Source organism: Eubalaena glacialis, chromosome 19 (assembly GCF_028564815.1).
Source record: "Eubalaena glacialis isolate mEubGla1 chromosome 19, mEubGla1.1.hap2.+ XY, whole genome shotgun sequence".
NCBI lineage: Eukaryota > Metazoa > Chordata > Mammalia > Artiodactyla > Balaenidae > Eubalaena > Eubalaena glacialis.
Genome location: NC_083734.1, coordinates 23,875,274 through 23,902,048, shown reverse-complemented (window position 1 = coordinate 23,902,048; position 26,775 = coordinate 23,875,274). Strand labels below are relative to the sequence as shown.

Below are 26,775 nucleotides of genomic sequence, written 5' to 3'. Positions count from 1 at the left end.
AATAAATGAAAAAGAAATGAAGGAAACAATAGCAAAGATCAGTAAAACTAAAAGCTGGTTCTTTGAGAAGATAAACAAAATTGATAAACCATTAGCCAGACTCAAATCAATAGAATTAGAAATGAAAAAGGAGAAGTAACAACTGACACTGCAGAAATACAAAGGATCATGAGAGATTACTACAAGCAACTATATGCCAATAAAATGGACAACCTGGAAGACATAGACAAGTTCTTAGAAAACCACAACCTTCCAAAACTGAACCAGGAAGAAACAGAGAATAAAAACAGACCAATCACAAGCACTGAAATTGAGACTGTGCTTAAAATTCTTCCAACAAACAAAAGCCCAGGACCAGATGGCTTCACAGGTGAATTCTGTCAAACACTTAGAGAAGAGCTAACACCTATCCTTCTCAAACACTTCCAAAATATAGCAGAGGAAGGAACACTCCCAAACTCATTCTATGAGGCCACCATCACCCTGATACCAAAACCAGACAAAGATGTCACAAAAAAAGAAAACTACAGGCCAATATCACTGATGAACATAGATGCAAAAATCCTCAACAAAATACTAGCCAACAGAATCCAACCGCACATTAAAAGGATCATACACCATGATCAAGTGGGGTTTATCCCAGGAATGCAAGGATTCTTCAATATACCAAATCAATCAATGTGATACACCATATTAACAAACTGAAGGATAAAAACCATATGATAATCTCAATAGAAGCAGAAAAAGCTTTTGACAGAATTCAGCACCTATTTATGATAAAAACCCTCCAGAAAGTAGGCATAGAGGGAACCTACCTCAACATAATAAAGGCCATATATGACAAACCCACAGCCAACATCGTTTTCAGTGGTGAAAAACTGAAACCATTTCCTCTAATATCAGGAACAAGACAAGGTTGCCCACTCTCATCACTATTATTCAACATAGTTTTGGAAGTTTTAGCCACAGCAATCAGAGAAGAAAAAGAAATAAAAGGAATCCAAATTGGAAAAGAAGTAAAACTCACTGTTTGCAGATGACATGATACTATACATAGAGAATCCTAAAGATGCTATCAGAAAACTACTAGAGCTGATCAACAAATTTGGTAAAGTAGCAAGATACAAAATTAATGCACACATCTCTTGCATTCCTATACACTAACAATGAAAAATCTGAAAGAAATTAGGGGAACACTCCCATTTACCATTGCAAGAAAAAGAATAAAATACCTAGGAATAAACCTACCTAAGGAGACAAAAGACCTGTATGCAGAAAACTACAAGACACTGATGAAAGAAATTAAAGATGATACAAACAGATGGAGAGATATACCATGTTCTTGGATTGGAAGAATCAACATTGTGAAAATGACTCTACTACCCAAAGCAATCTACAGATTTAGTGCAATCCCTATCAAACTACCAATGGCGTTTTTTACAGAACTAGAACAAAAAACTTCACAATTTGTAAGGAAACACAAAAGACCCCGAATAGCCAAAGCAATCTTGAGAAGAAAAAACGGAGCTGGAGGAATCAGGCTCCTGGACTTCAGACTATACTACAAAGCTACAGTAGTCAAGACAGTATGGTACTGGCACAAAACAGAAATACAGATCAATGAACAGGATAGAAAGCCCAGAGATAAACCCACGCACATATGGTCACCTTATTTTTGATAAAGGAGGCAAGAATATACAATGGAGAAAAGACAGTCTCTTCAATAAGTGATGCTGGGAAAACTGGACAGCTACATGTAAAAGAATGAAATTAGAACACTTCCTAACACCATACACAAAAATAAACTCAAAATGGGTTAAAGACCTAAATGTAAGGCCAGACACTATAAAACTCTTAGAGGAAAACATAGGTAGAACACTCTATGACATAAATCACAGCAAGATCCTTTTTGACCCACCTCTTACAGAAATGGAAATAAAAACAAAAATAAACAAATGGGACCTAATGAAACTTAAAAGCTTTTGCACAGCAAAGGAAACCATAAACAAGACAAAAATATAACCCTCAGAATGGGAGAAAATATTTGCAAACAAAGCAACTGACAAAGGATTAATCTCAAAAATATACAAGCAGCTCATGCAGCTCAATATCAAAAAAACAATCCAATCCAGAAATGGGTAGAAGACCTAAGTAGACATTTCTCATTGAAGATATAGAGATTGCCAACAAACAGATGAAAGGATGCTCAACATCACTAATCATTAGAGAAATGCAAATCAAAACTACAGTGAGGTATCACCTCACAGGGGTCAGAATGGCCATCATCAAAAGATCTACAAACAGTAAATGCTCACGAGGGTGTGGAGAAAAGGGAGCCCTCTTGTACTGTTGGTAGGAATGTAAATTGATACAGTCACTATGGAGAACAGTATGGAGGTTCCTCAAAAAACTAAAAATAGAACTACCATATGACCCAGCAATCCCACTACTGGGCATATACTCTGAGGAAACCATAATTCAAAAAGAGACATGTACCACAGTGTTCATTGCAGCACTATTTACAATAGCCGGGACATGGAAGCAACCTAAGTGTCCATCAACAGATGAATGGATAAAGAAGATGTGGCACATATATACAATGGACTATTACTCAGCCATAAAAAGAAACAAAATTGAACTGTTGTAGTGAGGTGGAAGGACTTAGAGTCTGTCATACAGAGTGAAGTAAGTCAGAAAGAGAAAAACAAATACCGTGTGCTAACACGTATATATGGAATCTAAAAAAAAAAAAAAAAAGGTTCTGATGAACCTAGGGACAGGACAGGAATAAAGATGCAGACATAGCGAATGGAGTTGAGGACATGGGGAGGGGGAAGGGTAACCTGGGACGAAGTGAGAGTACCATTGACATATATACAGTACCAAATGTGAAATAGGTAGCTAGTGGGAAGCAGCTGCATCGCACAGGGAGATCAGCTCGGTGCTTCATGACCACCTAGAGGGGTGAGACAGGGAGAGTGGGAGGGGATGCAAGAGGGAGGGGATATGGTGATATATGTATTCATATAGTCGATGCACTTTTGTTATACAGCAGAAACTAACAGGACATTGTAAAGCAATTACACTCCAATAAAGATGTTAAAAAAAAAAGTCAGGCAAAAGGAGTAAATGATTGTGACATGATTAGAAATCCTGCCATGCTGGATTACTTTAGATATAATCTACTATTAGTCTGCTTGTGATGTTTCATGCCTGGAACTGAACTGAGGTTTTTGTGGTCTGAAGAGCCCTTAGTGGGGCATAGTGACCAGTTCTGGCTTCTGGACATTATCTTGCTATCATTTTGATAATTTACTTTACCCAGTTTTGTTTTAGAAAAAAAGAAGTTAAAATAAAAAAGTTTAGTTTCTTGAATATAATTGTTCTTTTTTAATCAATTTATTTGTGTATTTTTTGGCTGCATTGGGTCTTCGTTGCTGTGCGTGGGCTTTTTCTAGTTGCGGCGAGCGGCGGCTATTCTTCGTTGTGGTGCGTGGGCTTCTCATTGCGGTGGCTTCTCTTTGTTGTGGAGCATGGGCTCTAGACACTTAGGTTTCAGTAGTTGTGGCACGCGGGCTCAGTAGTTGTGGCACACGGGCTTAGTTCCGCGGCATGTGAGATCTTCCCGGACCAGGGATCGAACCGTGTCCCTTGCATTGGCAGGAGGATTCTTAACCCCTGGGCCACCAGGGAAGTCCTGAATATAACTGTTTTTAGTGTTTAATAAATAAAGTAGTTATATAGCACTTTTTAGTACTTAGCATGTACCATATACTGTTATACAAATATTAATTTCTAAATATTATATACAACTATTAAAGTGTTCTATATGAATTATAGAGATTTGTTAAGTTAATGTTACATTTGTCTTAGCATAAGCATCTTCCCTGATATTACTGGGTAATCTTAACTTTGAGTAATAGTCATAAATTCATCAAATATTAACTCCATCAAATTATATTCATAAGTAAAGTAGAAATTGAAATTAAATTAAAAATTTTAAACATTATCCTTTTTTGTTTGTTTTTAATTTCAGCTGTACCAACAGGGACGCTTATGTCAACTGGGCAGTGAATTTTGTGAATTGGAAGTTTTTGCTAAAGTATTGAGAGCTTTGGATAAAAGGTAAACTCATTTTGTAACAATTGTGGTAAACTGTACATATCTAAATTCTACCATTGTGACCATATTTTAAGTGTACAGTTCAGTAGCAGTAAGTACATTCATATTGTTTTGAAACCATCAGTACCACCCTTGCTTTTTGTGTTCAAGAAAGACTGAATTCATCTTCCCCGTTCTGGCTATTATGTAGTAGGAGTTTTATGTGGATGTAGGTGACATGGCCTTTGATTGTCCTTGCTGTTCTCTTTATCATTCTTCCCTAAATTTGCTTGAAATACCATTTCTTTTTCCTAACCTACATTTCTGGGAAAATAAGAATATAGTTTTACAAAATATTGTTAATCTGTAATATGAATGTTGCCAAGTTAAGTAAATACTTGTTAGAATGCGTAGTATATGTCAAGTACTATTCTAGATGCTGGGGTTACAGCAGTGAATAAGTTTTACAAGGTCTCTTCCTCATGGAGTTTGTATTTTAGAAAGAGATGATAAAATAATCAACAAGTAACGTGTTAACAAATTAACATGATTTCATTGTTTAGGGATACCTTTGGATGTGACCTGTGTACTAAGCCTAAGAGAAATTTCTTGGTTAGTTAAATAATTAAAATTAATCTGTTAAAAAATAATAGATGAGAGTTTCATTTTGGGACAGGAAGGCCATAGAAAAACTTTAAAAAAAATTCTTTACTCTTAGAAAAGGTTAGCTTTCTAGGATTTGAATTTCTCTATGCAGTTCTAAAGATGGCCATTATAAAGATTTAGTGGACTACCTCTCTTTCATCTCTCAGGTTATCTTTTTACCAAGTCCAAATCCCTTGGTAAGTGTTTAATATATTTGTGAAACTAAACGCATGTAGTTTGACTTTTTTTCCCCCTTTATGCAAAGCAGTGACTTGGTTATTTACAATTTTGTTTAAAGCAGTTTTTTTATTGAGATAATTCATAATACCATAAATTCATCATTTTAAACTGTATAATTCATTAGTTTTTAGTATATTCACAAATTTTTGCAACTATCACCACTGTCTAATTCTAGAATACTTTCATCATCCCCAAAAGAAACCCTGTACCTATTAACAGTCACTTCCTATTTCCCCTTACCCCTGGTCTCTAGCCTACCATTAATCTACTTTCTGTTTCTGGGTTTATCTGCTCTAGACATTTCATATAAATGGGACTATACAGTATGTGGTCTTTTGTGACTGGATTTTACCTATAATGTTTTCAAGGTCCATTCATGGCTGTTGTTTGTATCAGTTTTCCATTGTGTGGATATACTATGTTTTGGTTATCTAGCCATCTGTTGATGAACATTTGGGTTGTTTCTACCTTTTGGCCATTATGAATAATGCTGCTATGAATGCTCATGGACAAGATTTTGTGTGGACGTATGTTTTCAGTTCTCTTGTATGTATATACAACTAGGGTAAACCTAGGTTTAACTTTTTGAGTAACTCCTAAATTGTTTCCCACAGCAGCTCCACCATTTTATTGGGTTGGCCAAAAAAATGCCTTTGGTTTTTAAGTAAAAGTGAAAAACACATTTTTCATTTTCACCAAAAACTTTATTAAGCAACATATTCACCATTTTGTTCCACTATCTTCTGCCATTTTTCAGGCAACTTCATAATTCCATCTTCTCAAAACTTTTTATCTTTTTGAGCAAAGAACTGTCCAGGTGCCTTTTACTGTCTTCCAGGGAATTGAGTTTTTCCATTAGGAGAATTTTGTAAAGACCGAAATAAATGGAAATCTGAAGGTGCAATGTCTGGTGAATACAGTGGATGAATCAGAACTTCCCAGCCAAGCTGTAACAGTTTTTGCCTGGTCATCAAAGAGACATGCGGTCTTGCATTATCCTGATGGAAGATTATGTGTTTTCTGTTGACTAATTCTGGACTCTTTTCATTGAGTGCTGCTTTCAGTTGGTCTAATTGGGAGCAGTACTTGTTGGAATTAATTGTTTGGTTTTCCAGAAGGAGCTCATAATAGAGGACTCGCTTCCAATCCCACCATATACACAACATCACCTTCTTTGGGTGAAGACCGGGCTTTGGTGTGGTTGGTGGTGGTTCATTTCGCTTGCCCGACGATCTCTTCTGTTCCACGTTATTGTACAGTATCCACTTTTCATCACCCGTCACAATTTGTTTTAAAAACAGAACGTTTTCATTACATTTAAGTAGAGAATCCATGCAGAAATACAGTCAAGAAGGTTTTTTTTCTTAACTTATGTGGAACCCAAACATCAAAGCAATTAATATAACCAAGCTGGTACAAATGATTTTCAACGCTTGATTTGGATGTTTTGAGTACGTTAGCTATCTCCCGCACCGTATAACGTTGATTGTTCTCAATCAATGTCTCGATCTGATTGCTTTCAACTTCAACTGGTCTACCCAACCGTGGAACATCGTCCAGCGAGAAATCTCCAGCACGAAACTTCGCAAACCACTTTTGACATGTTCAATCAGTCACAGCACCTTTTCCATATACTGCACAAATATTTTTTTGTGTTTCAGTTGCGTTTTTACTTTTCTTGAAATAATAAAGCATAATATGCTGAAAATGTTGCTTTTTTTCTTCCATCTTCAATATTAAAATGGCTACACAAAAATTCACCAATTTTGATAAGTGTTTTTTTAAATGCACGCTGATACGACAGCTGTCCCATACAGTCTAACAAAATTGTTTTGAATGAAGCTAAAGACAACTAAGTGCTGCTAGAGCCATCTTACAGGAAAAACCAAATGAACCTTTTGGCCCACCCAATATGTCCCTATTACCAACGTATGAGGGTTCTAATTTTTCCATATCCTTGCCATCACTGTTTTTAAAAAAGTAGTATTATAGCCATCCTAGATAGTGTGAAGTCATATCTCATTGTGAGTTTGATTTGCATTTCCCTAATCACTAATGATATGGAGCATCTTTTCTTGTGCTTATTGGCCATTTGTATATTTTCTTTGGAGGAATCTCTATTCAAATCTATTGCCCATTTTTTAATTGGGTCATTGTTGAATTACAAGACAATTTGGTTTTTAAGATTGATGTTAGAAGTTGTTTTCATCCTCCATTGTCATCAGTTTACATATACAGAATCACTCAGTGATCCACTGAGTAAAAGATATTAGGCTAAATTGTGAATTATTATGACCTCATAATTCATAAGGCAAACAGTTGCTTTTTATCTTATTCCATCTTTGAAAAGAATGGTACTGTTATTTCAAAAAAGCAAGTTAGCACTTTTTTTTTTTAGATTGCAAGTTTTATTTTTGAATCCCCATTGAAATAAATATGTTAATCTTTGAAAAATATTTGGTTATATGCCACTAAAGTTATGCCTAGAGCCCCCAGTGATAGTCATGCCCCATTCTGGAAAACACTACCATAGGGAATTACTGGAGGTACCCTGGGGAGGTAGGATGAGGCCACTGTTTGTTGAGCAAGGGTCATCTGTGTCCCAGGTAAGCTGCTTGCTGCTGTTCATAATTCTCTGAGCCCCAGACCTACCAGCATATTGGATCTTATCTTTCCAGGCTGGCAACACTTTGGTGGCTCCCTCTTCTCTTCTAGATAGAAGAGTAAATGCCTTAACATAACCTACAAGGTCCTTGGGGATTCTGGGATAGGCCTACCATGGCCCCTTCAGGCTGGTGAAGAGAGGGAGACAGGAGACAGGGAGGATCTCCTGCAGGAAGTGACATTTGAGCTGAAGTCTAACCGATTTATGGGAGAGAACTAGGTGATGGTGGTGAAGAGCTTTTTTAGGTAGAAGGAACAGCATGTGCAAATTTCCTGAGGCAGGAAGGAACAATGTGCATGAAAGTTAGCACTTTCTAAAAGGACAAAATATGTTACCTTTATAAAAACAAAAATGACCTTTTCCTTCTCTTTCAGACATTTGCTTCATCATTGTTTCCAGGCTTTGATGGATCATGGTGTGAAAGTTGCTTCAGTCTTAGCCTACTCATTCAGTAGACGGTGCTCTTACATAGCGGAATCAGATGCTGCAGTAAAGGAAAAAGCCATTCAGGTTGGCTTTGTTTTAGGTAAGTAATGGTAAAACAGAGGGGTGTTTTGTCCTGTAACATGACTCAGAATTAAGCCTGCTGGCATTAAAGGATTCTCACAGGACATTCCCAAAGTCAACGTGGGAGGTTATGAGAAAAACATCAGAAGAACTAGATGTGATATATTGAATATTAACTTTGTGCTAAGTACTATACTATGTATCTAAATGCTGTCTCTCGAGAAAATCCTCATGACATTCCAGTGATGTGAAGGTATTAATAGAGTTTTAGAAATGAGGAAACGGACTCAGAAAAGTTGAGTAACTTGCTCAAGTCACATAGTAATGGAGCTAAGTTTAGAATCCTGTGGCGCTGTGATTCCAAACCACTTACCTTTCTACCATGTCCAGCTGCTACCAACCTCTTTCACCAGCTTACCGTGTGTTGTGACATGGGACTTAATCCTTTTGGGACCTCAGTTTTCCCATCTCTAAAATGAGGGTAAATCTCCATTTTCTCATGGGTATGAGAATACTAAAAACATAAATGGAAAAGGATTCTGAAAAGGTTTTGTATGCTACACACATAGAAAAATATCATTTAATGTTTGCATAACATTTTAGTATGGCTTTTACAAATCTACATAGATAAGTATGTCTCAGGCAATTATTTATTCAAGTTATTGCTACCTTTTTACTTTGTTTTTGGAAAAATTTTTATTTTGAAATGATTGTAGATTTACAGACAATATCAAAGCCAGGAAATTGGTACTGGTTTATACTGTTACCTAGACTATAGACCTTATTTAACTTTCATTGGTTTTTACATATACTCATTTGTGTGTGTGTGTTTTATTTAAATGCAGTTGACATACAGTATTATGTTGGTTTCAGATGTACCACATAGTGATTTGGAATTTGCATACTTTATGAAATGATTGCCATGACAAGTATAGTCCCTGTACAAAGTTATTACAATATTATTGACCATGTTCCTTAGGCTGTGTATTACATTCCCATGGCTTGTTTATTTTCTAACTGGAGGCTCAGACCTCTTAATCCCCTTCACCTATTTCACCCCACACCCCACCTCCTTTCTCTGGCAACCAACTATTTGGTCTCTGTATCTACGAGTCTATTTTCATTTTGTTTTGTTTGTTTGTTTTGATTTTTAGATTCTACATATAAGTGAGATCATATGGTATTTGTCTTTCTCTGTCTGACTTATTTCACTTAGCATGATACCCTCTAGATCCATCTGTGTTATCACAAGATTTCTTTTCTTTTTTTTTTTTTATGTTTAATTTTTGTGGTTGGGTAATGTTCCACTGTTATGTGTATAAATATATCTCACACCTTCTTTATCCGTTCATTCATCTGTTGATGGACATTTAGGTTGCTTACATATCTTGGCTGTTATAAATAATGCTTCACTGAACATTGAGGTGCATATATCTTTTTTGAGTTAGTGTTTTTGCCTTTTTTGGATAAATACCCAGAAGTGAAATTGCTAGATCATGTGGCAGTTCTATATTAAATTTTTTGAGCAACCTCCACACGGTTCTCCATAGTGGCTGTGCCAATTTACAGTCCCACCAGCAGTGCAGGAGGGTTCCCTTGTCTCCACACCCTCAGGAACACTCATTAATTGTTGTTTTCTGGTGATGACAGCCATCCTGACAGGTGTGAGGTGGTATCTCATTGTGGTTTTGATTTGCATTTCCCTGATGATTAGTGATGTGGAGCATCTTTTCATGTATCTGTTGGCCATCTGTATGTCTTTTTTGGAAAAATGTCTATTCAGATCCTCTGCCCATTTTTTTATTTTATAAATTTATTTATTTATTTATTTTTGGCTGCGTTGGGTCTTGGTTGCTGCACGCAGGCTTTCTCTAGTTGCGGGGAGTGGGGGCTACTCTTTGTTGTGGTGCGCGGGCTTCTCATTGTGGTGGCTCCTCTTGTTGCAGAGCACGGGCTCTAGGTGCATGGGCTTCAGTAGTTGTGGTGCGTGGGCTCAGTAGTTGTGGCGCACGGGCTTAGTTGCTCCGCAGCATGTGGGATCTTCCCGGACCAGGGCTTGAACCTGTGTCCCCTGCATTGGCAGGTGGATTCTTAACCACTGCGCCATCAGGGAAGTACCCCTCTGCTCATTTTTTAATTGGATCGTTTGGTTTTTTGAGTTGTTGTGTATGCTTTTTCTGTGCGACTGATTCCATGTAAGGATTCATATAACCAGCATTACCATCAGGATACAGGACTGTTCCATCATCACAGACTACCTTTCTTTCTTTCATTCATTCATTCATTTATTTTGGCTGGGTTGGGTCTTCATTGCTGCACGTGGGCTTTCTCTAGTTGTGGCGAGCGGGAGCTACTCTTCATTGCGGTGCACAGGCTTCTCATTGTGGTGGATTCTCTTGTTGTGGAGCACAGGTGGAAGGTGCGCGGACTTCAGTAGTTGTTGCGCACAGGCTCAGTAGTTGTGGCGCAGGGGCTTAGTTACTCCGCGGCATGTGGGATCTTCCCAGACCAGGGCTGGAACCTGTGTGCCCTGCATTGGCAGGCAGATTGTTAACCACTGCGCCACCAGGGAAGCCCTACCTTTCATTTTTAACTTCTCACATTAATGTGTGTGTGTGCATGTTTTCTCTCTCTCTCTCTTTGGAACGTGCACATTTACTTTCTTTGCCAAGTTTTCATGATCATTTCCTTCAGTATTACGAAAAAAATTTTTTTTGTAGTGGTCATAGAGGGTTTGCTTGGAGGAACTTAACATTCTTTTCCGAAAAGAACCCTCAGCATTTATCCTTTGATAGTCCTGTGGAATATAAATTGCAACAAAGAATTGTGACTAAAGAATGTCTCTTAATAGAGTGTTTGTGACCTAGATGAATGTTAATGTTGACATCCATTAGTCCTAGGTGGTCATGTAAAAATCTATGTGGGAAATATTTAGTATCAAGGAAGATGAAAGGCAGGAAGGCTAATGTTCATTGAGATCCTCTGTTGTCTCTTCACTTGTACCAGTCTGGCCACTGTAAGGAGCCAGATCGAACAAGTATCTTGGAGTTAGAACCAAGTCCTAACAGATTGAGTTGTATTATTAGTCTTGATCCTAAAATTACCAAAACAGTGAAAAAACTTCATACCAGAAGTATACATGATGGAAACTTTTAAAAAATAACAGCTTTATTGAGATATAATTCACATACCATACAGTGCACCCATTTAAAGTATATAATTTAAAGGTCTTTAGTATATTCACAGCGTTCAGTCCCTGGTCAGGGAACTAAGATCCCACAAGCCGCATGGTGTGGCCAAAAGAATAAAAAAAAAGAAGCTTGAGGAGGTGCCTCGCAGAGCTGGGATGCTGCTTGCCTGGTACAGGTGCCTCAGAGTTCTAAGAAGGGAGCTCGTGGGTCTAGAATCTCGACCTCTAGGAGGGACACCTGACTGGCTGGTACTAGTGTCTCTCTGATGGGGTGCTGTGAATCAGGTTCTGTAAGTGTTGGAAAACTGCAGCTGGAATTGGCTTACTGAGATGAATTGCCACTGCCAGAGTAAAGAAACATTACCCTGGGACACTGCTGTTAGCAGGGGCGTTGCTGGCAGAAACTGGAAGCTATCGGGGAGTGTCTCTTACTTTTCCAGTCTTACAGCCTTTCTCTCTAGTGCCTTCTTTGGTAGAGACTACTAGGGAGCCAGCTGGCAGAGGAGAAATGTGGTTATAGAGTCCTAGCCCAGCATCATAAAACAGTCTAGAAGGGTTGGTTTGAAGCTGAGAGGTAATAGCCTAATAACCCAGCACAGTGCACAATATGTTGAGATAATGAGTAGGAGGTTGCTTCATATGAATATTATAATCTCATTATTCCAGTCATTCAATGAGGACCCTAAAATGTCATATTTGGGGGGATAAAAAAAGTGTTCTAAAGCACACTTCTCTCCAGTTAAAATATTTGTTTCATTTCATATAGCTTTAATTAAACATGAAACACCAGTCTGAGCAAAATATATTTTTTCTTGACCCAGATACTATTGACACTATTAAGATTAGTTGACACTATCAAAAAGTGTATTAAACTATTAGGAGGGGGTCAAGAGCCTCTAAAAAGATGGACAGTATCCTAAGGAAATGATGCCCAGATGCCCCATGCATTACGACTGTTGGAGGACAGCAGTTTAATTTTTTGCTAAAAAAAATTTAAGATGAGCAAGCACTACTGTCTCTTTTATCTGTGTATCCTTTATGATGTGCTGTTATGCTAAGAAGATTAAGTTTATTCAGATGTCTTTATCCTCTTTGGGATTGGGTATGGAGAGATTGGAAAGTTATGTTTACCCTGCATGATGAAAATGTTAGACAAATCACTAAATACAGTGGCTAATTAGCTGGAAAATGTCAACTCTTAGGCGATGAAGTACTTCTAGAGGGCTAAAACTCTTGACCCCTGGGACTTCCCTGGTGGCACAGCGGTTAAGAATCCGACTGCCAATGAAGGGGACACGGGTTTGATCCCTGGTCGAGGAAGATCCCACATGCTGCCGAGCAACTAAGCCCATGCGCCACAGCTACTGAGCCCGCGTGCCACAACTACTGAAGCCCGCGCACCTAGAGCCTGTGCTCCACAGCAAGAGAAGCCACCACAACAAGAAGCCCGCACACCGCAACAAGAAGCCCGCGCACCGCAACGAAGAGTAGCCCCCGCTCGCTGCAACTAGAGAAAGCCCGCGCGCAGCAGTGAAGACCCAATGCAGCCAAAAGTAAAAAACAAAACAAAAACTCTTGACTCCTTATTCAGGGTCTCAACTTTGATCTAATTTCCCTAGTTTGAAAGTTCCTTTTTTTTTTTTAATTTCACAATTAGTATCTTTGTTTCAGACTAAACAGAGGTTTTTTCATTTTAGGTAATAATCATTGTAAGCATGTCATTTTAGCTTTCAAGTGATTTATTAAATTATCTAAAGTTTTTGGTTTTTCTTGTCCCTTAGGTGGCTTTCTTTCAGATGCAGGCTGGTACAGTGATGCTGAGAAAGTTTTCCTGTCTTGCCTTCAGTTGTGCACTCTACATGATGAGATGCTTCATTGGTTTCGTGCAGTAGAATGTTGTGTGAGGTAAGTTGGAACAGTCCTTTAATTACATGCTGTAATGGTATTAGTGGCTTTTTTTTTTTAATTATTTATTTATTTATTTTAGGCTGTGCTGGGTCTTTGTTGCTGCACGCAGGCTTTCTCTAGTGCAGTGAGCGGGGGCTACTCTTCGTTGCAGTGTGTGGGCTTCTCCTTGCGGCGGCTTCTCTTGTTGCGGAGCACGGGCTTCAGTAGTTGTGGCATGCGAGCTCAGTAGTGGCACACAGGTTTAGTTGCTCCATGGCATGTGGGATATTCCTGGACCAGGGATCGAACCCGTGTCCCCTGCATTGGCAGGCAGATTCTTGACCACTGTGCCCCGAGGGAAGTCCCTTCTTGGGTTTTTTTGTGTGTGTGTGTTTGTGTTTTGTTTTGTTTTGTTTTTACTGTGCTCCATTTACATTTCTGGAATTGTACATAACTTGATTAATATTTTACTTCTAAATAACCTTTTTTTTTTTTAAATCTTTATTATTTATTTGGCTGCATGGGGTCTTAGTTGCGGCACGCAGGAATCTTCGTTGCTGCTTGCGAGATCTTCGTTGAGGTGTGTGGTATCTTTAGTTGTGGCATGCGGGATCTTTTGTTTTTAGTTGTGGCATGTGGGATCTAGTTCCCTGACCAGGGATTGAACCTGGGCCCCCTGCATTGGGAGCGTGGAGTCTTAACCACTGGGCCACCAGGGACGTCCCTAACCTTTCTTTTCTTTTGATGTGGACCATTTTTAAAGTCTTTATTGAATTTGTTACAGTATTGCTTCTGTTTTATGTTTCGGATTTTTGGCTGCGAGGCACCTGGGATCTTAGCTCCCTGACCAGGGATTAAACCCACACCCCTGCATTGGAAGGCGAAGTCTTAACCACTGGACAGCCAGGGAAGTCCCCCTAACCTTTCTTTAAAATACATTTTTTAACAGATGTACTTAAATGAAAGGCAAACAAATCCAGAAGTAACTCTTTGATTTTACTGTCTTTATTTTTTTTATATATGTAACATTTAGTTTTAGCTATTTTCACGTAGGTTTTCTCTCTGTCCCCCCCATTTGATTTGACATTTCTTAAAAAGAATTTTTTTATGAAACTAAAGGGAAATCGAAATAAAGTTTAAAAAATAACAAAATAATTCTTTGTCCTAAGTTAACTAGAATCTGGTCAGTTTACTGAATTTATAGTCTTCTATTTTTATTGAGTAAGGGGTCATATTTTTTTGTACCTTAGAGATAAGTTAATTAAATCTGCACCTCTTCAGAGCTAGAATACAGGTTCTTCTATATAAAACCATTGTTGATTTATGCTACCATCGACTAAAGCTCTCTCTGCTCAATCTTTTGAGGTTATTACCCCGTTTTATACAGGGCTTACCTGTGTTAGACAAACATTCAAATCCTGAAGTTAATTTTATAATGTGCAAACTTAATTATAAATAATATTTTAGAAGCTTAGGATAATTTCCCACAGATATTCATGATAAATTATAGTAACACTTGTGTGCGGAAACTATAAAAGGATTGGTATTGGGCCTGTTATTTGTAGTACTGATAATCTGTGTCATCTTTCCTCCCCACTTCTGCCTATCCTAGGAATAGAAAACTAGACTATCTCATAGGGATTTTAGGGGCTAGCTAAATGTTTCGTTGTGTATGAACTAGTTAATTTAGAACAGAAAACCCATTTTGTATGATTTCATTGTAGATTGCTCTTTCATTGCAAGCAGTCTTTTGACCAAAAGGTAAAACATTTTCTTCTTGTAAGTGCTTGCTTTTTATGCACAAAGTCAGAAGATGTATTCCATCCAGATAACTAACATTTCTCCTGTCTGATTTTAAGGCTCTTATATAAATTTTGCATTAATATAACCAAAAGATTTAGTTTTCCCACAGGACCAGGGCTCCTCTTCTTTTTCCTATTTTGTCATCTTTAGCATGTAGCTCACGTCATTATGTTTGCAAATGCTATGGGCAAGGAGAAGGGCAAAGGGCTCATGCCCGCTGAGTCTGCTTCCTTTTCCTTTCTTTTTTTTTTTTTTTCAGTCAGAAAATATAGCTTTCCCAGAGGCCTAGCCTTATCTTCTTTACTTACTACCTCTCTTTGAAACTGGGAAACTGGGACACATTCTGCACATCCTCCAACCAGTATAAGGTGGTCTGGAGAGCAAAACATTTTTAACTGTGCATTTTGCTGCCCCAAATGAACTCATGGGTCTACATTAAGGAAGGAGGAGAGGGGAATATTGGACAGGTAACTGTCAATACTGTGAGTGTTCGGGCTGTTTTCAGAACAAGCACATGTGAATAGGAAAATACCTGTGCCAAGAAACAAAACTATGTATACCAGCTTACTGCCTATATACCTAGACATCTTGTTCTTAAGAATTTTAAATTTCAAAATAAAATTTGCTTCTACACAGCTTTGCTTGCTAAATTCTTGGCCATTACAGATGTAAAGATAATTTTTATTATTATAGTAGTATTTTTTGAAAAAATATTAAATTGTTCTTACTTAGCTTTTAATTGATTTGGGAGAGGATTGTTTTGGAGAACAGATACTAATGAAATCCTTTAGCCAATCCCAGGAGCTTTGAGCCTAATGTAACAGTGTGTTTTTAACTTTAATAGCACAAAACCAGTTTCTAATCTGGGGCTGGCATGGAAGCAGTATAGAGCAAATGTCAGAGACTCTTCTTGTTAAACCTGGTACCATTTCTCAGTCTTTGTTTTATTCCTTGAAGACTCTGCCTAGTTTCGTTTACTTTACTTGCTTTCTATTTAATAGCTTTGTTTGTTCTGCTCATGTGCGTGTCTATTACCAAACAAATTGAAAACATACAGAAAACTATGAAGAAGAAAATAAATATCTGTAACCCTGCTGCCTAGAAATAACCACAATTATTATTTTGGTGTATTTTGGGGATTTTAAGTGAAAAATGGAACTTCCTGAACTGGAGGGAAAAGACTTGAATCTAGATTGAAAAAGAACCTTGAGCCCGAAGCAGGTGAATTTCTTGAAATCCAAGGATAAATAGGAGTTAGAAGCTAAGAGACAAGAGCAGTATCTCAATTACTGAGAAAATACTACACTTCACAAACTTTTAGGATAAAATTCAAATTTTTCAAATATGTAGATACCAAATATACCTCCAGGTACTTTATCTGAGGAAAATAGTCAAGGAATATCTCTAACCAACTAAAAGTTCAATAGTAACAAATCTCAAGACAGGGGAAGATGGTGTAGAAACAGTGGTAAGCAGTGAATATTGTAATATGTAGTTAGACGGCGTGGAAAGAATGAAGAACAAATCGTGAATTTGTAATATGTCTTATGTAAGGATTTTTTTTCAAACTGGAAATGAAAGGGAAATTTTAGAAATAACAAGACAGAAATTCTCAGTTACCACATACTATTAAATGTAAGATAAGTTTGTTTGTGTTTTTTCCACCTGAAAATTGAAAAAAGAGTTGCCTTACAAAGTCCCTCATGTTATGTGATGTTCTTTCAAGTCTCTTGTTTTGAACAACAAAGTACTGTTTGGGAAAGAAATGTTAGCCTGAAACTCAGCCAGTGCCAATACCAGGAAGCTCATGGAGGTCACCTGGCAGAATTTTCTTTTTACGGAAGTAATGGAATTTAACATAATTTAACACAAAATTTAGAATTATTCTAGGGGTCATAACCTTATAGTTGTGTTAGATATCTTTATTAACTGGCTTCTTGAATATTACTTTGAAATGTGATGCATTAAGTGGTTTGGTTTTGGAGATTATGGGTGTCTACTTGTGTTAGGTGGAATGGGAACGCCCAACTGTCTTAGTGCTTTGCAAATGGTTGCTGGTACCTTTGGATAACATTTCTAGGGACATGAAAGCAGACTCAAAAGTGCTGATTTTCAAGCAAGTGAAAATGTTTTGCTCTGAAAAACTGTTAGATGACTAAGAAGTAGTTTGGTGATGATGAAGATAAATGTTTTAAGATGCATGTGAATAGTTTGGGTAACATTTCATAAATTACAAGAAGGAGAATTAATTTTTGAAAATTTAGTTTAGATTTTAAATATGTATTTATAACATAACATGAAGATGATTTAAATATTATAAATTTCAAAATGTTATCATATATATCCCTAAAACTTGATGTATTCAAGTTGGCAAAAAACCTTTTTGGATGGAAAATTGAGGCTCATGTTATTATGTTCAGGTTGCTTGCTGTTGGGCATATATTATATAATAGCCTATTTTAAAAATACACATTTGGGAAAATGTAGTAGTATAAGAAAGTATTATAAAGGTCTCATCTTGGTAAGGGGAATATGGATGCCTATCATTTAATGTTCAAACATTGTCAGTGCTAGGGAGGGGTATATAATAAATTGACTAATGGAAAAATACGATAGACATTCCAAATTAGAATAGTGGGAGTAGGGGTAGGAATGATTGGAAACTTGTCCAAGGTAGATAGATAAGCAAAGAGAATAGAAGAAATAAGTAAGTATGATAACTGAAAAATGTGAAACAATTAAAACCAAATATAACTATGACCATGTAAATGGGCTCAATTCCCCTATCTAGAGATAGCGACTGCCAAGAAGGTTAAAAAATGAAACCCAGGGACTTCCCTGGTGGTCCAGTGGTTAAGAATCTGCCTTCCAATGCAGGGGACGCGGGTTCCATCCCTGATCGGGGAACTAAGATCCCACATGCCGCGGGGCAGCTAAGCCCGCCTTCCTCAACTAGAGAGCCCGTGTGCTGCAAACTACAGAGCCCACACGCTCTGGAGCCCATGCACTGCAAATGAAAGATCCCACATGCTGCAAGGCAGATCCCACAACTAAGACCCGACACAGCCAAAAATAAAAAAATAAAGCAATTCTTTAAAAATAAATAAATAAATAAATAAAAAATAAAAAATGAAACCCAGCTATATATTGTTAAAAGAAAATACCCCTAGACAATAATATTAACAATAAAAGCAGAATTCAGGATAAAAACCATTAGTTGATACAAAAGGGATATTGATAATAAAATGTACAATCCACAAAAAGGTCATAAACCCATGTATAGCAAATAAGATAGTAGCCCTCTACATAAACACAGCACCCTAAAAATACAAAGAATTTGATTAAAAAGATAATCAATACAAAGTCAAGTACCTCCAGGTTGGGTTAATTCAGAATTCATAGAGGTTATCAGGGAACTAGGTTTTTTCCATCTTCTGGCTCCTCTGTCCCCAGTGGTTGTAAGACTGCTGCTGTGGTTTGAGGTATCACATGCAGATTCCACATTGTCCAGCAGAAGAAAGACCATATTTTATCTCTAATGACAAAGGAGCCTTTCTCAGAAACCACCTAGCTGACGTACCCTTGAGTCTCATTAACCAGAGCTAGGTCATTTGTTGACCTCTGAATCAATCAGTGGCAATCTGAATGGGATCACCATGTTAGGATTGGCTTAAACTAATCATGATTTACTTATGAGTCCTATGAGAAAGGGGTCAGTGCCTAACAAAATCAGGGTTCTGCCAACAAGCATGAGATGGGAAAAATGACTTGGTTAGGGAGCCAGCAGTATCTGCTACATCTCGCAGTGCTTTGCTTCCCCACTTAAAATTAAAACCACACCAGACAGGTATTTCTTAGAAATACACAAGTTACCTAAACTGACCCCCCCAAAAAATTAAAATTCTGAACAAACCTATAACAAAGAGATTGAATCAGTAATCAAAAACCTTCCAAAAAAGAAAAGTCCAAGAGCAGAAGACTTCAGTAGTGAATTGTACCAAACATTAAAAGAAGGTAGGGACTTCCCTGGTGGTCCAGTGGTTAAGAATCTGCCTTCCAATGCAGGGGACGCGGGTTCGATCCCTGGTCAAGGAACTAAGATCCCACGTGCTGTGGGGCAACTAAGCCTGAGCACAGCTAGAGAGAAGCCCGTGTGCTGCAACAAAGACCCCTTTTGCCGCAACAAAAGATCCCGCCGCCACAATGAAGGTTGTGCGTGCTGCAACTAAGACCCGATGCAGCCAAATAAATAAATATTTTTTTAAAAAATAAAAGAAGAATTAACACCAATTCTTCTCAAAGTCTTCAAAAAAATCAAGAGGAAGGAACACTTCCTAACTTACTCTATGAGGCCAGCATTAACCTATATCAAAACCAGAAAAAAAACATGAGAAGAAAAAAGAAAAGAAAATTACAGACTAATATCTCCTATCAATATAAATGCAGAAAGTCTCAACAAAATACTAGCAAATCGGATGCAATAGAATATAGAAAGATTATGCACCATTACTAAGTGGGATTTATCCCAGGAACGCAGAGGTGATTCAACGTAAGAAAATTAATGCAGTACACCACATTAGTAGAATGAAGGGTGAAAACCATGATCATCTCAATTGACACAAAAGACATTTGACAAAATCCAGCACCTTTTCATGATAGAAACATTCAGAAAACTAGGAATAGAGGAACCTTCCTTAATATGATAAAAGGCATTTATGAAAAACCCACAGCTAACATTATATTCAAATCTTCCTCCCTGAGATCAAGAACATGACAAGGATGCCTGCTTTCACTACTACTATTCATCTTTGTCCTGAAAGTTCTAGCCAAAGCAATTAGACAAAAATAAAATAAAATAAAATGCATCCATGTTGGAAAGAAGGAAGTAAAACTATCTCTGTTCACAGGTGAATTGGAATTCACCAATATTAAAAACTTTTGTACATCAGAGGACATTATCAGGAAAGTGAGAAGACAGCCTATGGAATAGGAGAAATATTTGTAAATCGTATATCAAATAAGGGTCTAGTATCCAGAATATTTCAAGTACTACAATTCAACAACAACAATCAACCCAATTAAAAAATGGGTAAGGGATTTGAATAGACATTTCTCCAAAGAAGATATATAAATGGCCAATAAGCAGCATTTGTCATTAGGGAAATGCAAATCAAAAACAATGAAATACCACTTCACATCTGCCAGTTTGGCTGTAATGTAAGAAAGAAAAGAAAAGAAAATGAAAGGGGGGGGGAGAGAAGGAAGGAAGGAGGAAAAAGAGAGAGGGAGGGAAGGGAGAGCAAAGAAGGAAGGGAGGGAAGGAAGAAACAAAATAAGTGTTAATAAGAATGTGGAGAAATTGGAATCCTCATGCATTGCTAATGGGAATGTAAAATGGAGCAGCTGCTATAGAATAGTTTGGTGGTTCCTTAAAAAGCTGAGCAAAAAAAATTACCATATGACCCAGCTGTTTCAGTCCTAGGTATATATATCACAAAGAATTGAAAACTGGGACACAAACAGATACCTGTGTGTTAGTGTTCATTGCAGAATATTTCACATTAGCCAAAAGGTGGAAATGACCCAAGTATCCATCCACAAAAGAACACTTAAACAACGTGGGTTTGAACAGCGAGCATCCACTTAATACACGGATTTTTTTTTTTTCCAGTACATACATACTATAGTACTACACAGTCTACTCTTGGTTGAATCCACAGATACAAAGGGCTGACTGTAAAGTTATATGTGGATTTTTTTTTTACTGCCCTGGAGGGTCAGTGTCCCTAACCCCCCCGCCACGTTGTTCAAGGGTCAACTGTATATACAGTGGAATATTATTCAGCCAGTTTTGATGTATGCTACAACATAGGTGAATTTTGAAAGTAATATTCTAAGTGAAATAAGACAGATATATAAAGACAAATACTGTATGATTTTACTTAAATACCTAGAATAGACAAATTGATAGAAACGAGAAATTAAAGGTTACCAGGAGCTGGGGGGTAAGGAGATAATGGGAAGCTATTGTATATTATAGTGTCTGTTTGGGGTGATGAAAAGTTACGGAAATGCATGGTGGTGATGATTGTAAACATGGTAAATATAATTAATACCACCAAGCTGTACATTTAAAAATGGTTAATATGACAAATTTCATGTTATATATTTCACCACAATTTTTTAAAAAGCCCACCAGTCTTTTTTTTAAATTACCCAACCCTCCCCTTTCAGTTTATCATTTATTTGTAAAATTCTTAAGTAGTTCATAGAAAAATATGCTTGCATAAGCAGGAGAGAGATTTTTTCCTTTGGGTTTACTTTTAAGATTTTATTTTTGTCATGTCTATCTAATGAGGATCTAACTAGTCATCTTGCTCAATCTTATAGTAAATATATTTATAAACTAGTGACCTCTAGATTTGTGTATTTTCCACTTCAAACAATGAATAACTTAATTAAATAGTAATTGCTTTTTTAAATTTATTTTTAAAATTTATTTATTTATTTTTGGCTGCATTGGGTCTTCGTTGCTACGCGCAGGCTTTCTCTAGTTGTGGCGAGCATGGGCTACTCTTTGTTGCAGTGTGCAGGCATCTCATTCAGGTGGCTTTTGTTTCAGAGCACAGGCTCTAGGCATGCGGGCTTCAATAGCTGTGGCTCGTGGACTCTAGATTGCAGGCTCAGTAGCTTTGGCACACGGGCTTAGTTGCCCCACGGCATGTGGGATCTTCCCGGACCAGGGATCGAACCCATGTCCCCTGCATTGGCAGGTGAATTCTTTTTTTAAATTTTTTTTTTTTTTTAATTTATTGATTGATTGATTGCTTGATTGCTATGTTGGGTCTTCGTTTCTGTGCCAGGGCCCTCTCTAGTTGCGGCAAGCGGGGGCCACTCTTCATCGCGGTGCGCGGGCCTCTCACCATCGCGGCCTCTCTTGTTGCGGAGCACAGGCTCCAGACATGCAGGCTCAATAGTTGTGGCTCACGGGCCTAGTCGCTCCGCGGCATGTGGGATCTTCCCAGACCAGGGCGCGAACCCGTGTCCCCTGCATTAGCAGGCAGATTCTCAACCACTGCGCCACCAGGGAAGCCCCGGCAGGTGAATTCTTAACCACTGCACCACCAGGGAAGTCCCATAGTAATTGCTTTTGATAATAGCTAGTGATCAAGTAGCTATGATTTTACATTGTCATAAAAATAAAATACTGTGGGGTTAGAGGTATATGGGAAATCTCTATCTTCTCAGTTTTGCTGTGAATCTAAAACTGCTCTAGAAAATAAAATCTATCTTTAAAAACTATTAAAATAAAATACTGTGCTTACATGGTAGTGCTACATTTGGAGAGCCTTGAGAACCTGCCTTTTTGTTAGGCTGAACGTTGAGGCAAAATTAGATCCTCAGTTGGACCAAAAGTTTTTTGGATCCTGCATCCTGCTCATTGTCAGCCCAGATGGACACACAGACCCTGAAGAGTCTCCATATGTTGAATTTGCCCTTTTGTTTCAATAGATCATCAGCGGAGACTGGAGAAAATATCAAGTTCTGCTTTTCTGGCATAAAACATGTAGTTTGCTACCCCCACCAATTACTAAATAATTTCCAGAAACTAATTTTTAGGCAGAATACCTATAGTGAAGTTTGCTAGAAATGCAGTTCTTAATATTATAGAAATGATTGGTGAGCACTGTTCTTTTCATTCTCTAAATTTAACTTTTTTCTCATTCAGCCATTTGGATAACTATCAAATCTGTATTTCTTATACCAATCCTTTTTTTCTCAAGGGTTTTTTTTTTGGACTGTTGTAATATCTTCTGTCCTGGTTGCCTTGCTTCCGCTCTTGGCTTTACTGTAATCCATTCTCCACACTGCAACCAGAGCAATCTTTCTAGAGTTGCACTGTTCAGTATGGTAGCCATTAACCATATGTGACTATTTAAATTAACATTATGGGACTTCCCTGGTGGCGCAGTGGTTAACAATATGCTGCCAGTGCAGGGGACACCGGTTTGAGCCCCTGTCCAGGAAGATCCCACATGCCACAGAGCAACTAAGCCCATGCGCCACAACTACTGAGCCCATGTGCCACAGCTACTGAAGCCCACGCACCTAGAGCCCGTGCTCCACAACAAGAGAAGCCACTGCAATGAGAAGCCCGTGCACCGCAACAAAGAGTAGACCCCGCTTGCCACAATTAAAGAAAGCCCGCACACAGCAACGAAGACACAATGCAACCAAAAATAAATAAATAAATAAACTTTAAAAATTAAAAAAAAATTAATTAACGTTAAAAATTTAGTCAGTCCTCAGTCACACTAGGCAGATTTCAGATACTCAGTAGCTGCTTGTGGCTACCAAATTGAGCAGAGCAGGTATAGAACATTTCAGGAAGTTCTATTAGATAGTGTTGTTCTACAGCATAAATCAAGTAATCTCACTTTTGCAACCAAAATGACTTACCGTGGCCAGTAAGACCCTATAAAAATCTTTCTTTTCTCTACTTTCTCATCTCTCTTTATATAATCTGTTATTCAAAATACTCCAGACGGGCTTCCCTGGTGGCGTAGTGGTTGGGAGTCCGCCTGCCAATGCAGGGGACACGGGTTCCATCCCTGACCCGGGGGGATCCCACATGCCGCGGAGCAGCTAAGCCCATGAGCCACAGCTACTGAGGCCCGTGTGCCTGGAGCCCGTGCTCTGCAGTGGGAGAGGCCACCGCGGTGAGAGGCCTGTGCACCGCAACGGAGAGTGGCCCCCGCTCGCTGCAACTGGAGAAAGCCCGTGCACAGCAACGAAGACCCAACACAGCCAAAAATTTAAATAAATAAATAGATAAATTTATTAAAAAAAAAATACTCCAGACACATTGGCCTTATTACTGTTCTTTGATTATGCCAGATTTTTTTTCCCGTAGGCCTTTGCACTCGTTATTCCTTCTTTTTGGAACATGCTTCCCCCAGATCTGCACATGATTGCCTCTTCATCATTAAGTGTCAACTCAAATGTTACCTCCGCAAGAGAATTCTTCCCTGTCTACCCTAAGCCCTTCCTTTAAGAAGGCTTTGATCATATCACCCTATTTTTATCATCTTCATAGCATTTATCTTTGTCTTAATTGGTGTGTGTCTGCCTAATACACTTTTCCCCACTAGAATGAAGCTTTTTTTTTCTTCCAGCTTTATTGAGATATAATTGACATATAGCACTGTGTAAGTTTAAGGTGTACAACAAAATGATTTGACTTAGATACATTGTGAAATGATTATCACAAGTTTAGTGAGCATCTGTCATCTCATATAGATACAAAATTAAAGAAATAGAAAAAAATTCTTTCCTTGTGATGAAAATTCTTAAGATTTACTCTTAACAACTTTCATATATAACATACAGTAGTGTTAATTTATCATGTTATAAATTATATCCCTAGTACTTATTTATCTTATAACTGGAAGTTTGTACTTTTTGTCTGCCTTCGTCCAATTCCCCCTCCCCCCACCTCTTACCTTTGTTAATCACAAATCTGATCTCTTTTTCCATGAGTTTGTTTTTGATGTATAATTGACCTGCAACACTATGTTAGTTCCTGTTACACAACATAGTGATTCGATATTTCTATACAACTCAAATGATCACCAGATAAGTCTAGTTACGATGTGTCACCATACAAAGATATTACAGTTATTGACTGTATTCCCCGTACTGCACATTTCATACCTGTGACTCATTTATTTTGCAGCTGGAAGTTTGTACCTCTTAATCTCCCTCACCTATTTCTTTCCCTACCCCCTTCCCCTCTGGTAACCACCTGTTCATTCTCTTTGTCTGTAACTCTGTTTCTGTTTTGTTATGTTCATTTGTTTTGTTTTTTAGATTCCACCTATAAGTGAAGTCATGCAGTATTTGTCTTTCTCTGTCTGACTTATTTCACTTAGCATAATACCCTCTGGTTCCATCCATGTTGTCATAGATGGCAAGGTTTCATTCTTTTTTATGGCTAATATTCCATTGTGTGTATATACCACATCTTCTTTATCCATTATCTGTTGATGGGCACTTAGGTAGCTTCCATGTTTTGGCTGTTGTAAATAATGCCGCAATGAGCATAGGGGTGCGTATATCTTTTCTAATTAGTGTTTTTGTTTTCTTTGGGTAAATACCCAGGATCTTTGCCCATTTTTTAATCGGGTTGTTTGTTTTGTTGATGTTGAGTTGTATGGGTTCTTTGTATATTTTGGATATTAACCCCTTACCAGATATATTGTTTGCAAGTATCCTCTCCCATTCAGTAGGTGGCCTTTTTGGGTTTTTGATAGTTGTCCTTGCTGTGCAAAAGCTTTGTAGTTTGATGTGGTCCCATTTGTTTACTTTTGATTTTGTTTCCCTTGCCTGAGGAGATATATCCAAAAAAAAAAATTACTAAGACCGATGTCAGAGAGCTTACTACCTATGTTTTCTTCTAGAAATTTTACGGTTTCAGGACTTGACACTTAAGCCTTTAATCCATTTTGAATTTATTTTTTATGGTATAAGCAAGTAGTCCAGTTTGATTCTTTTGCATGTAGCTGTCCAGTTTTCTCAACACCATTTATTGAAGAGGCTGTCTTTCCCCCATTGTATAGTGCCTCCATTATTAGAATGAAGCTTCTTATGGTCATGGATTCTTTCTCTCCTGTTTACCACTATATCCCTTGCACCTAGAGAAATAGAAATGACTGGCACATATAGGTGTTCAGTCAATACTTGACTATGAGAGTCTCTGAAAACTTTATCATCTGAAGTGCATATTTCTTTTTACTATAATCTTTTACTAGATTTCACTTTTTTTTTCATAGTGACAGGGATCATTGCAGACTGCTTGGTCATTAGATCAGCAATTTGACTGTCAAGTGATATTCTTTATTCTGTATGAGTATACTTACTTTAGCATGAAAAGTTGCCTGTATACAAAACATATTTTTTCTACTTTTATATTTCTGCTTTAAAATATAAATCTAATCAACTCACCATTCTAGAGTTGCCTGATAATTATATATATTTCTTCTTTAAGTTGAAATTTTGTAATATGAAAGATACTCCATTCAGATTTTTTTGGGCTGCACTGGGTCTTCGTTGTGGTGTGCAGATTCTTCTTCATTGCGGCGTGCAGGCTTCTCTGGTTGTGGCGCGTGGGCTCAGTAGTTGTGGTGCGCAGGCTCTCTGGTTGTGGTGCTCGGGCTCCAGAGCGCTCGGGCTCAGTAGTTGTGGCGTGCGGGCTTAGTTACCCTGTGGCATGTGGGATCTTAGTTCCCTGACCAGGGATCGAACCCACGTCCCCTGCATTGGAAGTCTGATTCTTAATCACTGGGCCACCAGGGAAGTCCCCAGAACTTTTTATTAACTTCTATACTGTATTGTTTTATTTGAGGGTTTTAGTCTTTTCTAAAAGCAGATAACTGTATTGTGAGTGTTGGGAGGATACACAGTGGCATTGTGTAATATTTGCCACCTTATTGAATAGTACTGATAATTTAAAATTACTCTCTTTTAGAATAGACTGGTGGCTGCCAAGGGGGGAGGGGAGTGGGAGAGGGATGGATTGGGAGTTTGGGATTAGCAGATGCAAACTGGTATATATAGAATGGATAAACAACAGGTCTTACTGTCTAGCACAGGGAACTATATTCAGTATCCTGTGATTAAACCATAATGGAAAAGAATATGAAAAAGAATGTATATATATATATGTATAACAGAGTCA

At 37.9% G+C, this 26,775-nt stretch overlaps 1 protein-coding gene across 1 annotated transcript in view; it reads left to right on the top strand.

Annotated features, from left to right (window-relative positions):
* Positions 1-26,775, top strand: part of APPBP2 (amyloid beta precursor protein binding protein 2) — a 66,796-nt gene that overhangs the window by 21,662 nt on the left and 18,359 nt on the right. Inside the window, exons 2-4 of the mRNA XM_061176064.1 lie at positions 4,037-4,125; positions 8,026-8,177; positions 13,130-13,253. Coding sequence (XP_061032047.1) covers positions 4,037-4,125; positions 8,026-8,177; positions 13,130-13,253 — 365 coding nt within the window. The remainder of the gene's footprint in view (positions 1-4,036; positions 4,126-8,025; positions 8,178-13,129; positions 13,254-26,775) is intronic.